Here is a 13,802-nt window from a genome sequence, read left to right on the forward strand (position 1 = left end):
GGAAGGCGGGGACTAGACACGATTGTGCCTACTGGAGGCAGAAATACGCCGAGGATGAGTGTGCCTGGTTCACATTTCGTCCCACAATCACGTTTGCGCGTTTCTGTCTAGAGTCAGCGGATACATGCAACGACATCAGAACCAGCGACTGAAAATAACACGGGATGCAGAGGTAGCCAAAGCTTTATAGCGATTCTCGGTTGCGTTGTAACTCGTCACAAGGTGCTTGAGCATTAGGGGAACGTGCGGGTGCTTACGTTCGAAATGAACGGAATGAAATGAATTGCTAGTCAACATAGTGGAAATGTGCGTATAACTGCTGCATAAATGAGTGTTGCAAGCCCAGACGGTCAAAACTTAGGTTTTCTGTTTACCCCCAAACATCAGTTATGGCTGCTGAGCTGTCCTGTTGCTAGGAGACCTTTTGACAGCTAAGATTTAAAAGTGAGTATGCTAGCGCGTGGGCCAGACATCGCTTTTGCCAATACGGACCAAAGCGTAGCGCACCGCTGTTATTACGCACGCGATGTCATTTTTATTCACGACCAAATAATATTGTTGCAGACAATCCGCACATCCAAACGGTTAACATTTTGGCTGATAGTTAAAATAAGTTATAATAACTGGAAAATAATATGCTGTGATCTGCATATATTTTATTAGTGGTAAGCATGCCTGATTGCAAGATGGGTCACACTGCCCGTATGCTGATATGGATCACATTTGTACAAGAAAACACATAAAATGCGCCATTTTCTACGTTTCTTTGCCCTTCGGTGTCAGCAGCGGCTGTCTGAAGGTCATTCTTAAAACAGAGAAGTGCTCGGGTGGCACTACCGCCGAGGGACACCCAACGCCAATGAATCCTGCACCCGCTCACGCTCGCGCTGCTGCTGTACTGTTCGGTCAGCTGACGGTGGGCTGGGGCAGTGTGGCGTGCTGATATTGGTCCTGCTGGTGTCTTGGCAACAGCGTACTTGTAGTAAGGTAAGTTGTGGGCTTGCGGTTCCATACACTGTGACCTCCAGTTTCGGAGTGTGTTCTAAATGCATCTTTGCATTTAAAACTCGGTTGGGCAGTTTAGAAGTGTTTGCATTTAAGCCTCTAGCACTGTTGTGCAATCTGAGACTACTTGCATTTTTGACTAAGACTGTTGGGTTGTCTAAGACTTAATGATGCTATGAACTGATGCTAATTACATTAATTAGATGGACATGACAGGCGTCTGGCGTTTTTGTAAGCCCTTTACACTGTGTGCACAAGTATTAGGCAAGTTGTATTTTTGAGGATTCATTGTATTATTGAACAACTACAGTGCTCTCAGTCATTCCAAAATTTTAAACCTCAAACCTGAATATTTAAGAAAGTAAAAGTGAGGTTTTGGCTTTCTTAGGAGAATATCTATATGTGCATAATTATTGGACAACTATCAGTGTGCAGAATCATTATGGTAATAAAAGTAAATGGAAAAACAAATTTTCCCATCTCACTTGTTTATTTTCCTCTGTTAAAGTGAGAATAATAAACTCAACTTTACAAAAGAACATTTCACATTGAAAAAAAAAAAAAAAGACCAATATAGCCACCCTTCTTTTCAATAATAGTCATAAGCCTTCCATTCATGAGTCGGTCAGTTTCTTAATCTGTTGATGATCAACTTTTTGTGCAGCAGCAACCGCAGCCTCCCAGACACTGTTCAGAGAGTGGTACTGTTTTCCTTCACCGTAAATCTCCTGTTTAAGAAGGGCCCACAAGTTCTCAATAGGGTTTAGGTCAGGTGAGGAAAGAGGCCATCATGTCTTTATTTTTTCATCTTTAAGGCCTTTACTGGCTAGCCATGCAATGAAGGAACATTGTCCTTCATAAAAATCATAGTCTTCTTGAAAGATGCATGCAGACTTTTCCCCTGTACCACTGCTTGAAGGACATGGCAGTAGGTTTAGGCGTTGATTTTGAGTCCATCTTCAACCCAAAAAGGTCCATCTAGCTCATCTTTAATAATACCAGCCCATAGCAGTACCCCACCTCCACCTTGCTGGCGCTGGAGTCAAATTGGAGCTGTGTGCCTGTTACTGATACAGCCACTGGCTCATCCATCTGGTCCGTCTAGAGTCACTCTCATGTCGTCAGTCCATAAAACCTTTGAAAAATCTGTCTTCAGATATTTCTTGCCCCAGTCATGACGTTTCACCTGGTGCGTCCTGTTCAGTGGTGGTCGGGTTTCAGCTTTCCATACCTTTACTCAGAGACATGGTCCTGAACACCTTGTACTTCTGGGCACTGCAGGTAGGTTGCAGTTCTGGAATATGACAGAACTGGAGGATAATGGGTTCCTGGTCGCTTCACGTTTTATTCTTCTCAAAATCTTTTTTTTTTCTTTTTTTCTCAACCCGTTTCTTGCGACCCTGTTGACTATTTGCAACAAAACATTTGATGATTCTGTGATCACACCCAAATATTTTAGGAATTTTAAGAGTGGTGCATCCCTCGGAAAGACTTTTTTACAATTTTTGACTTTTGAGAGTCAAATCTCATTTTTGCCTCACATCATCTGATATGCTTAAATCCAATAAGAATTCATGTTTATTCAGCTTGGAGTTGGCAAATGTGTATAAAAATGATGTGGTCAAAATACTCTCTTGCCTAATGACTGTGCTCACAGTGTATTTGTCTGGTTATACTGTGAGACTTTCTCTGTGTTGGCCCTTTGCAGATAATTCCTCTCTCTTTCTTTGGAGTTCTGCACATGCTCAGTGTGGCCTCTGTCGTGTGTTCTAGTTCTAGCAGGCCAAAGCCCCTCCCACCTCTCCCTTTGGACCATGCCTTCTGAGCCTCCGCCAAGGTACACACCTTGCAGCTCATCCGTATCTGCTAGCTAGCTGTCTGCGCCTACACACACCCCTGCACATACACCTGTTAATATGCTTTTTTGAAACAGCAGCACACTGACTGCAGGTGCTTAACCTGTGTGTGTGTGTGTGTGTGTGTGTGTGTGTGTGTGTGTGTGTGTGTGTGTGTGTGTGTGTGTGTGTGTGTGTGTGTGTGTGTGTGTGTGTGTGTGTGTGTGTGTGTGGCCAGCCCCCAGGTCATGCTGACAGGTCAGAGGCTCTGTCAGTCCAAGTCCCATCAGCACTCTGTTCTCGCTGCTCTCAACCAGCAGCGTAAGGAAGGCCTCCTCTGTGATGTCACCCTGGTTGCCGGGGAACAGAAGTTTCATGCCCATAAGGCCGTACTTGCGGCCTGCAGTGATTACTTCCGGGTAAGACATTGTGGGGTTTTTTTGTTACCACATAATCACAGATTTTCAACAGAAAAGAAACACAACCAGCACATAAACTTTGTAAATATAATACATAGCCAAACTCAAAAGAGAAACAGAGGATGCAGATGAAATGAGACTTTAATTATTTAGTAATAATTACATTGTCATGCTGTCAACTTGCTTGTTCTTTACAAAAGTTAAGAAAGGCTGCCAAATAATATAAAACTTACTCTGTTAGAGGGTCCACCAGTATCCGATCCGCAATTTCGGATGGCACGTGACTTCCTTCGGCCAAAAGGCTATATGCCTTGAGAGGTGATGGCTCTATGGCCTTACTAAATATCCTAGAAAAGGTCTTGAAGATGGTCTGCCAGAATGAACAGCTTCAGACATGTCCAAAACATGTACTATGGGTTTTTTTGTTTGTTTGGTTTTTGTTTTTGACACTTTTACTCCTGACCATTAACATTAAACCTTACTAACCCCAAGCCCTAACCTTTTACTGCTAATACTCTTCCATTAACCCCTTGTAACAGAATAGCAAAAGTGCAGGTTTTTGTTCTCATAAATGAACCTTTGGTATTGTCTTTGTTTTGAAGTTTTGCTAAGGGCCAGGTGATGCTGTGATAATGGATTACATGATGATGGATGTAGGATTGCATCACAGCATTGTTATGGACAACACAATCAAGTTAGAGACTTGTTTCCATTGTGGTCCTTGAGCATGCAGTGAAGGGCATGGCCACGCCCAGGAACAGATTGACTGACGTGGCAGCTGGCCACGCCTAGGAGCAGATTGACTGACGTGGCAGCAGGCCACGCCCAGGAGCTGAATGACGGACGTGGCAGCTGAATGTGCCCTGAATGAGAGAAACATGGTCACTGTAAACTGTGGTAAACTGAGGATAGGCCAGACCTTTTCCACTCTGGTCTCTAGGGCAGCGGCTGAGCTGGTGGGTAGGTTTTAACCTGAGACTTGGTTTAACCTGAGACTTGGTTTAACCTGAGACTTGGTTTACGTTCAGAGGCCGAAATGCTGCATATGGAATGGCCTGTGCCTGCCACCCACAACTTTGCCTTGGCACTTGATGCTTGTGCAGTTTGCACTGATGCAAAAGGTGATGTTCACAGCACCAGTGTGCTATGCTAGAGAAATGTGTATGCATAGGCTTGGGTGTGCATAATTACATATGTTAATGTGGGGAGGCATTTGGGCATATTACTGTGTGTGTTCACATAATTTCTCTGGTACCGTCCTGCCCGAGAAGAAGCGTGCATCACTTGTTGGACTTCTCAATGGAGCACTGATGGTCATCCATGCAGGCATGAATAAACAAGAAGTACACACTTGATTTCACTATGATTTTCTTGTTTTTATTCAGCCTGATTTATTTTTATTTTTTTTTACTGCTTTAGTGACAGACAGTCAGATGTATGGTAATAGAAAGTGATGTTTCTCAAGCAGACATCAGAGCAGAGCTGGGGAGCTCCTGCGCCTCTAACGCTCTGGATGGTGAACCTGTGTGTGATCCGTCATGCTCCCTTTCTGATGGCAGATCCACAAGTGTCTAACGCTCCTGCTGTGTGACAACAATCAATGCCTTTGATTACCAAGCCCCTGCCTGGAAACCCAGCAGGGCAGCCTGGCCTCTCTGTCCCGTGTGTGTGTGTGTGTGTGTGTGTGTGTGTGTGTGTGTGTGTGTGTGTGTGTGTGTGTGTGTGTGTGTGTGTGTGTGTGTGTGTGTGTGTGTGTGTGTGTGTGTGTGTGTGTGTGTGTAAAAAAAAATTTACAGCACACAGTGGGTGTTTGAACGCTATTACTCTTGCTTTCGCTCTCAAAACAGCTATGAAACACTCTTAAAGGAGACTAGTACCATGCTTTCTGTGTGTGTGTGCAGGCCATGTTCAGTCTACGTATGGCAGAGAGTGAGGCGGATGAGGTCACTCTACAGGGAGTGTCTGGTGTTGGACTTAAGCATGCTCTAGACTTTGCCTACACAGGCCAGGTAAGCACAGTAGTCCATACACAACACAAACACTAAACACAAAATGTTACAAATATGCGACCCTAGCCTAATACCAAACACTCAACGCACACACACATCAAAGGCAAAACACCTCTAGTCCAAAACTAAACATGCAACACACCAAAACAAACACCTCAACACCAAACACACAACAAAGCTAACTTAAAGCAAACCCATCATCAAGACACAAGTTGTACATGCACAACACAAATCATATCTGGCCTGCACAAACACTTACACTAATTGATCCCAACCAGTGCAATCCAATAAGTGAATTACAGCCATTAACTAAAATCAATAACCCTCGCATGTTCCATTTTATGTAATCTAACTCTGTATATAGTTTTTGTACTATATACAATCATTACTCACCACCTGTAACGTGGCCAAGCGTGCAGGAGAAGCTTTGAGGGATAGTGATGAGAAGCTTCGGAATTAAATGAGGTTTACTTCATTTGAGACTCACCTTTACTGGCATTACACTGCAGTCCAAGAATAGGCTTAATCTGTGTCTAGGAAAGTGGAGTAGGGTAGGGTCAAGGTTGTGGGGTTTGAGGGTTGGTTCCACATGTTGGCAGCAGAAGGCGTAGAGGGCTGTAACTATGATTAATCCTGTTGCACCCTGGAGATGTACAGAGCCTCAATGTGTCAACACAGCAGGATGTATTCAGAAAAATCTAGACTTGATTCTGAGATATGAATTGCTCTGCATAGTGTTCAGTTCTAGTCATAAGTCTGAAACAATGTGTTAAGTGTGGAAGTGTTTAAGTATTATAATATCCCCACCAGATCAAGCTGAGCTGATCCTCCACTGGATAATCTGGTGCTATGATGCTTTCAGCACTGTTGTTCCAGAAATTATGCTAATGTCTGGCTTGGTTTTGTTTTTTGGAGGTGTGTGTGTGTGTGTGTGTGTGTGTGTGTGTGTGTGTGTGTGTGTGTGTGTGTGTGTGTGTGTGTGTGTGTGTGTGTGTGTGTGTGTGTGTGTGTGTGTGTGTGTGTGTGTGTGTCTTTATATATATATATTGCACTTCACTAGAATTTTGAATATATCTCCATCTCATTTATAAAATCCTCCAGGATGATGTAGAGACTGCATCCGTTTTTAAGGATCCTCCACTAATCTCCCACAGACGAGACAAAAACATCAAAGACATACTCATGAAGAATGAGAGAAATGTCCATTCAGATAATTATTGTGGAACTGTAGCCTGCAACCACTCTACATGTGCTACATGATCATTTATTAACGCAGCCACTAAAATAACCAGCATGAAATGATCATTTGTTATCACTCATTGCTCCTCATGTATTGCTGCAGGAGTAATCAGTTTTACATTAGAGAAATGTAAGAGAAGGCACGACAGGATTATGGATTTGCTGTTTGTCATTTCCGGTGGCAAGGCATTTGAATGCGGTTGCTCACCTGGAATCTTCTACAAATCTTTACATACATCTAACGCCATGCGGTCCGTCTAAAGACTTCCAGTGGTGCGTTTGCTGGATGTTGGATGTGCACGGTTGCCCTCACCGCTTGTCCCTCCTACATCTACCGTGTTCTCCACGTCTCCACAGATCGTGTTGGAGCCCAGTCTGATCCACGACGTTCTGTCTGCTGGGAGTCATCTGCAGCTCCTGGAGCTCCTTAGCCTCTGCTCACACTACCTAATTCAGGTCACACACACACACACATACACACACACACACACTGAAACTGGGCTTTAAAGAACTATACTGACATTTGTGTTGCATGTTTTCAGTTATGGTTGATCTTCATCTTTGAGTGTGCATCTGTGTGACACACTGCACATTTAGAGCGAATTTAAAGCATTAGAAGGTTCAGAAGCTCCGCTGCTAGAGAGAACCGTACAAACACAAGCCCACAGTGGTTTACAACACTTGGTAGGTGGCCCGTTGACACTATCATGAAACAGAAGCTCCCAACAAGAGAGGAGGGTTGTGATGTAAACAGGAGCGTTACTGTTTTTACTTTAACAGTGAAGAACTGATCCAGAGCAGAGATTCAGTCCAACTGGTTGAGCATTTTTTAGACTGAGGTTGTTTGATTGTCTAGCATATGAAATATGCTGCTTTTTGGGATTTCCTATCCCCAATAACTTATGCAATGCTGTAAAAAAAACTTATTTGTTGTGAGTCTGGAAAGCTAAAGATGTACCTCATTTGTAAGTAAAAATAAGAAAATATCAATAATGCCTGTCACATTTGATCCATTTAGTCAGATTGATGCTAGCACTGGATTTATATTTTAACTAAAGTTTGCCATATTGTATGAAGAAGTTTATACCAAAACTCGGTTTCCCTGAAGTGTAGGCAGTTTCCCTGACTGCCTACACTTGACTGTTTAAAATTTGAATTTAAACAGGACTGCCAGTAGATGGCAGTGTGTCTCTGCGTGCGCGCGTGTGTGTGTGTCTCTCTCTCTCTCTCTCTCTCTCTGTGTGTCTGTGTGTGTCTCTCTCTGTGTGTCTCTCTCTGTGTGTCTCTCTCTGTGTGTCTCTCTCTGTGTGTCTCTCTGTGTGTGTGTGTGTGTGTGTGTGTGTGTGTGTGTGTGTGTGTGTGTGTGTGTGTGTGTGTGTGTGTGTGTGTGTCTTTCTCTCCCTCTCTCCCTCTCTCTCTGTGTGTGTGTGTGGGGGGGGGGACTTTAGCGCTAGTTAGCTCTATTACTTTCTCTCTTTCTGGCAGTACTTTGATTCTCCACCCTGGCCTGTTCTGCTAGGATAGTGTTAGGTCCGTCTTCTGATTTTCTGCATTGTGTGTGGTGTTTGAAATTGGACAGTTAAGAGTCAGGAGACTGAGCTGATCTTCATATTGTCTATGTTTACTTGATCATGAAGATCAGGGTGCTAGTCAGTGTATCAGCACAGGACAGAGAGAGAGAGAGAGAGAGACAGAGAGACACCTACCTCCTCACTGCCTTACCTTGGTGCTTGCTTTCACAGAGGCACAAGGCACAGAATGATCACAGAGACGTTCAGAAGAATTGGAGGTGCTTAACATAAATGTTAGGTGTAAATCTATCAAACATAAAACAGAATCAGTAATAATTACAAATAAAACAAGCACAGAAGATAATGAATGGCATGGGAATTGCTTCAGTGGGCACATGCAGTGTTATTGATATAGGGATATGTTTGAATAAGGGTGTATAATGTATCTCTGTGTGTATACCCAAGTCATTGTCTAGATTGGACTGCATTTTCAGTCTCTGTGACTTTGTGGGTAGTTACCCAATAGCACTTGTTTGTGTGCGTGTGGTTATGAGCAGGAGCTGAACAGCGTAAACTACCTGGAGCTGTACCGGCTGGCCGATCTGTTCCACCTGCCGCCGTTGGAGGAGGCTGTAGTGGCCTACGTTGTGGAGCACCTGTCTGAGATCCAGCACGGCTGTGAGGAGGAGGTGTTTCTCCTGCCGGCTCGCCTCCTCCGGGAGGTGCTCAAGAGTGACCGCCTCACCTCCCTCAATGAGGAGGAGATCTGGCAGGTGTGTGTGGGTCTGATGCTCCTGCATCAGCTCATAAACAGTTAGGTAACGGGGATGCGATCATGTGTTCACGTTATTAGTGGAGAAAGAAAAACAATGACAAGCAGACACATTTTATTCCGTCTCCCTTATACTCAGACTCTCAAACACACCTCTGGCCTTGTCTGTAAAACTTCAGGGTTCATGTGCAGTGAGTCAAGAGTGACTGTGTGTGTGTGTGCGCACAAGAGAAATGGTATAGCTGTTCATTTTTACCAATCACACTTCTCCTTCACCCCCACCCCACCCCCTAGCCTAGTCTCTCTCTGATTAGGCCCCATGTGTCTCTGCCAGAGCCCCAGTCCCCCAGCTGTCAGTACCGCCGCCCCACTGATTGAAAACAATCAGGCCTCTGATGGCACAATTACCCTGACCCCTTAACCAGGCGCCGCTAGCGTAATCACAGGCTGATTAGGCTGCGCTGGTCCTCCTCCACTCCGCTCCGAAGGTTAATTTGGGCATCAGACGGCTGCTTGATGGGCAGTGGGGTTGGCTCCGTCGCCCGCTCGCCCCATCGTGCACCCGCCACCGCTGCCCCCGATATAGTTTGGCTGTCAATCATCGTCATGTCGAGCTCTCCAAGTCTCACGCTCTGGAAATCACATTTTCTTCCTCTTTGTCCCCCAGCTCCCCTGCTCCCCCCCTCCCCCATTTTCTTTCGCTGTGTCTGTCTGCGCGTGGGCGAGGGTGGGTGGGGGGGGTAATTTATTCTGCCCTGAGGAAGTTCTCTGATCCACCATGACCTTCACAGTCAACAGACGCCGCGGAGCTCACACCTCTCTCTTTCTGCTTCGCCCCTCGTCACAGATGTGAAAGGGGTGAAAAAGAATACAGAAAATGAGGAATTCAAAGGCTTAAGGGGGGAGGGATTCGTGTTAGGATGCCAGTTCATTTAGTATGGGTGATGGTTAAGGGAGGAAGAGAGAATGGCAGATCCAATCAAAAAAGAGGCCTTGTCACATAGCAACTGCCCACATCCCAATCAACACTAAGCATCACATTCTAAAGCATTTAGCATGCATGCTGGGTATTGTGTAGGCGTGCATGTTTTGTTACTGGTCAGAGGCTGTGCTCAGTCATTTCATCATGCCGCAGTTACCTGTTTTACAGTTGACTGTGCGCACCTCTGAGTGAAACCTCACAAAATGGGGGACATATGTGTAGTTACTAGTCCCTACTGCTGCCCTCCCCACTTGCTGCCTTTTTTTTTTTTTTTTTTAGTGTGTGCTGGGGGGGGGGTTCATCAGTGTCAATGATTTCAGTGCTATCTCGTGTTAATGTGAAGGCCAAAATACAGCCGTAATGCTTAGCCAGTGATGTATTGTGTGGGCCTACAGTAATACAGGCATTGCTGCTGATATGGCTTCTTCTCTCTCTCTCTCTCTCTGGTGCTCCTGTGTAGTGGTACTGATATGGTCTCTCTCTGGGGCTCCTGTGTAGTGGTACTGATATGGTCTCTCTCTGGGGCTCCTGTGTAGTGGTACTGATATGGTCTCTCTCTGGGGCTCCTGTGTAGTGGTACTGATATGGTCTCTCTCTGGGGCTCCTGTGTAGTGGTACTGATATGGTCTCTCTCTGGGGCTCCTGTGTAGTGTTGATGTCCTCACTCTCTCTCTGGTGTTGTAGCTGCTGGTGCGTTGGTTAGAGCATGGCTGTAGGCTGCAGTACTCGGAGGAGCTGCTCCAGCACGTGCGCTATGGCCTGATGGAGGTCCCCACCCTGCAGCGAGTCTCCCGCAGCCTACCACTGCTACGGGCTGGCCCCACGGCCGGTGCCCTGGTGGACGAGGCGCTGGACTACCACCGAGCCATGTTTGCCCAGCCGCTGCGGCAGACGGCACGCACCACGCCGCGCTTCCAGTCCCTCACACTGTACATTGCGGGCGGCCGCAAGCGCGAGGTCAGCCGCGTGTGTGAGCTGCGCTTCTTCAACCCTGGCCCCCAGGAGCACCTGCGGCAGGTCGGGGGCGGGGCGAACTGGAGCGAGCTGGCGCCCATGCCGGCCGGGCGTAGCCACCACTGCGTGGCCGTCATGGGGAACTTCCTGTTTGTGGCGGGTGGCGAGGTGGAGCACACAACCGGCCGCACATGTGCCGTGCGGAGCGCCTGCCGCTATGACCCACGTGGCAACCGCTGGACGGACATCGCACCCATGAAGGTCTGCCGAGAGCACTTTGTTCTGGCTGCGTTGGGCCAGTACCTGTATGCGGTGGGAGGCAGGAACGAACTGAGGCAGGTTCTGCCCAGCGTGGAGCGCTACTGCCCGCGCAGGAACAAGTGGAGCTACGTGCAGGCCTTTGACCGATCCCTCTCCTGCCATGCAGGCTGCGTAGCCGACCAGCTGCTCTGGATCTCAGGTACTGCAACTACACTAACTTAAAAATGCCAACTAGTCTTTTTCAGTTTGGCTTTTAACCAGACCTACTGACTTATTTTACCTTTTCAAAGTCATGTAAAATCTACTTGATACAGCATGTCTTGTGTTTGTAATATAACACACAACAATCTGATGAGATATATATAATGAGATGATCTTAAAATCTATGTGCCTATGGGAATTGTTTGTCAGTTGAGAGCAATACAAGCTATATTGGTAGAAATAATGAGTGTCCGGTCTTCCTCATAGGTGGGGTCACAAACACAGCTCAGTACCAGAATCGACTGATGGTGTACGACCCAGAACAGGTAACTGATAAGAACGGGTGGTGTCCTGTGTCTTGGTGCAGGCTCTGTTCTAAATGGTGTGCATTTCAGAGAGTAAATTAGAGAGGGTTAGAAGGGTGAGAAGGTGGAGGTGGGAGCTGAAGTGATGGAGTGAGACTTATTGGTATTCACGCTAGCTCCAAATTCACCTGTCAGGAGTGGCAGCCTCCACCCACACAGCCAGCAGCCAGCAGATGGTCATGCGTCAGTTGCAACACAGACTCCCTTCCAGGCTTTCCTGAATGTGTGTGACCAGGGGACTCGCGCATGTGTGCACGAGCACACATGCTCTCACACTATCTATATGAACTCTCTACAGCGGTTTATGCTTTAGCACTTGGGAAGGGACATCTGACATTTTGGTGGAAAAGCAGTCAGCTGAAGGTCATGGAATAATGCTGTTTTTCTTTTTTCTCTTTCCCTCCCTCCAACTGTCCCAGAACCAGTGGCTGATGCGCAGTCCCATGCTGCAGAGGCGGGTGTACCATGTGATGGCAGCCGTCCAAAGGCAGCTGTATGTTCTGGGTGGAAATGATCTGGACTTCAATAACGACCGTATCCTGGTACGTCACATAGACTCCTACGATATTGACATGGACCAATGGACCCGCTGCACTTTCAGTCTGCTAACAGGTCAGTGTACGTACATACACACATGCGCGTGCGTACGCACACACTCCTCTGTTGTGCCAGTGAAGAGTTGCAGCTTATGAATATTTGATCTTGTGGACAAATATGTGTGATGAATCTGCCTGGCAGTGAGAGTGATAGGGTCTGTCGTGTACAGAGTAAAAGCTTTCAGATGTCTCCCCCTGCACCCAAACAGGGCAAAACGAGGCGGGCGTGGCTGTCCATGACGACAGGATCTATGTTGTTGGTGGATATTCTATCTGGACTAATGAGCCCCTGGCCTGCATCCAGGTGTGTACATCACAGCTGTGGGTTATTGTCTTGCATAGTGAACAAAGAACTCAGTGTGAGGTAATGATATATAACATGGTAATGGAGTCATTAAAGCAGGTCTGGGGAAAACGCACTGGGGTAATGAATGACGCTGTGGGGTTAATGTGGTAAAGGGGTAATTAACATGACGCTGTGCCTGTTTGATGGACAGGTTCTGGATGTGAGTGCTAAAGGGAAGGAGGAAGTGTTTTATGGGCCAACGCTCCCATTCGCCTCCAATGGGATAGCCACATGTTTCCTCCCTGCTCCCTGCCCCACCTGCCCTAACTTGCAGACTCTACAGATGCCCCACCACCGAATAGGAGCTCTCTAACATACTCTGGTGCCTACACCTGGAGAAATTCCTAATCCAACAGCACAGCATGTGATCTGATGAGAATGGAATCCATTGCCCGGAGTGTACTTGCCGTCCACTTTAGGAGTGGACCAATCTGAGAATTAGCTGTGTAACCAGTATGAAGTAGTGATGGATAAGGGGTACTTGAGCGGAGTGCAGTGAAGGCTGATGCCAAACATCTTCCACGTCTCATCCATATACTGGTGTAGTTCAAATCACCTCATCTCACAGAGATACTGCACAAACTGGACCCGTCATAAAACCTCACATGAAGTTCATCTGAAAGGACTGCCAGTCATTTACCAGTGAATACCCACCAGATGAAAAGCAGGTAATCTGACGCAAAAAGCCAACTTCCTCAACTTTCTGTTCAATATGAATCTCTTATGTTTGTTACCTTGCCTTCCAATATGTTCTCAAAACTATGGCCTGTACTTGTCTTTTCCTCCATGGTCATTTTGCCTGAATACCTGAAACTTCATCCAATCGTTGAAGAAATGATTGCATCTCATGCTACAGAAGGAATTGAGTGCTTTCTATTCCAACTCAGGAGTGCTACTGTATAGTTGAATGTTTCTTATTCTGACCATAACTGAACTCTTGCACACAAATAGTGTCAGGCTAAGCTAAACCTGTATCATGCTGCCTCCGGGAGTGTTTTCTCCATTTTGGTATTGGTACTGAACTGCTCCAATCCAACACATCCTCAGTGGTTCTATGTCTGGGGAGAAACATTAAAGAGGATGTTTTTCATTTTTTAACCTTTTTTTTTTTTTAGCTTTCAATAAATACCGAAGTTATGCAATTGTGCAATATGGCTAATCCTGTGTTTTTAATCAGGGCGTTCGTTTGAGAAATAGTGAGGCTTTTGGTTCATCTGAGTCATGACTAACACTTACTACAGCTGCCATTAGCCTGCATAAATGTCTGAACTGCTAGACATGACCAACCTCTTATCAGCCATCACTAA

At 46.1% G+C, this 13,802-nt stretch overlaps 1 protein-coding gene across 10 annotated transcripts in view; it reads left to right on the forward strand.

Annotated features, from left to right (window-relative positions):
- The window catches only part of klhl32 (kelch-like family member 32), a 15,073-nt gene continuing 1,271 nt past the window's right edge, over positions 1-13,802 (forward strand). For 2 of the 10 annotated variants that reach the window (XR_014125887.1, XR_014125889.1), the window contains exons 1-12: positions 1-172; positions 787-987; positions 2,779-2,842; positions 3,079-3,259; positions 5,161-5,268; positions 6,865-6,963; positions 8,576-8,791; positions 10,457-11,186; positions 11,456-11,514; positions 11,973-12,165; positions 12,359-12,453; positions 12,647-13,163. Coding sequence is in view for 7 of the 10 variants with exons in the window: in XM_035528323.2 (XP_035384216.1) it covers positions 2,820-2,842; positions 3,079-3,259; positions 5,161-5,268; positions 6,865-6,963; positions 8,576-8,791; positions 10,457-11,186; positions 11,456-11,514; positions 11,973-12,165; positions 12,359-12,453; positions 12,647-12,808 (1,866 nt within the window). In the remaining 3 variants the exon portion in view is untranslated. Of the gene's footprint in view, positions 173-387; positions 445-783; positions 988-2,713; positions 2,843-3,078; positions 3,260-5,160; positions 5,269-6,864; positions 6,964-8,575; positions 8,792-10,456; positions 11,187-11,455; positions 11,515-11,972; positions 12,166-12,358; positions 12,454-12,646; positions 13,646-13,802 lie in introns of those variants that run through there. The other 8 variants (XR_014125888.1, XM_035528323.2, XM_035528322.2 and 5 more) reach the window with 8 other exon arrangements.

The sequence above is a fragment of the Electrophorus electricus genome, chromosome 11, assembly GCF_041902795.1.
Source record: "Electrophorus electricus isolate QZ-2024a chromosome 11, ASM4190279v1, whole genome shotgun sequence".
NCBI lineage: Eukaryota > Metazoa > Chordata > Actinopteri > Gymnotiformes > Gymnotidae > Electrophorus > Electrophorus electricus.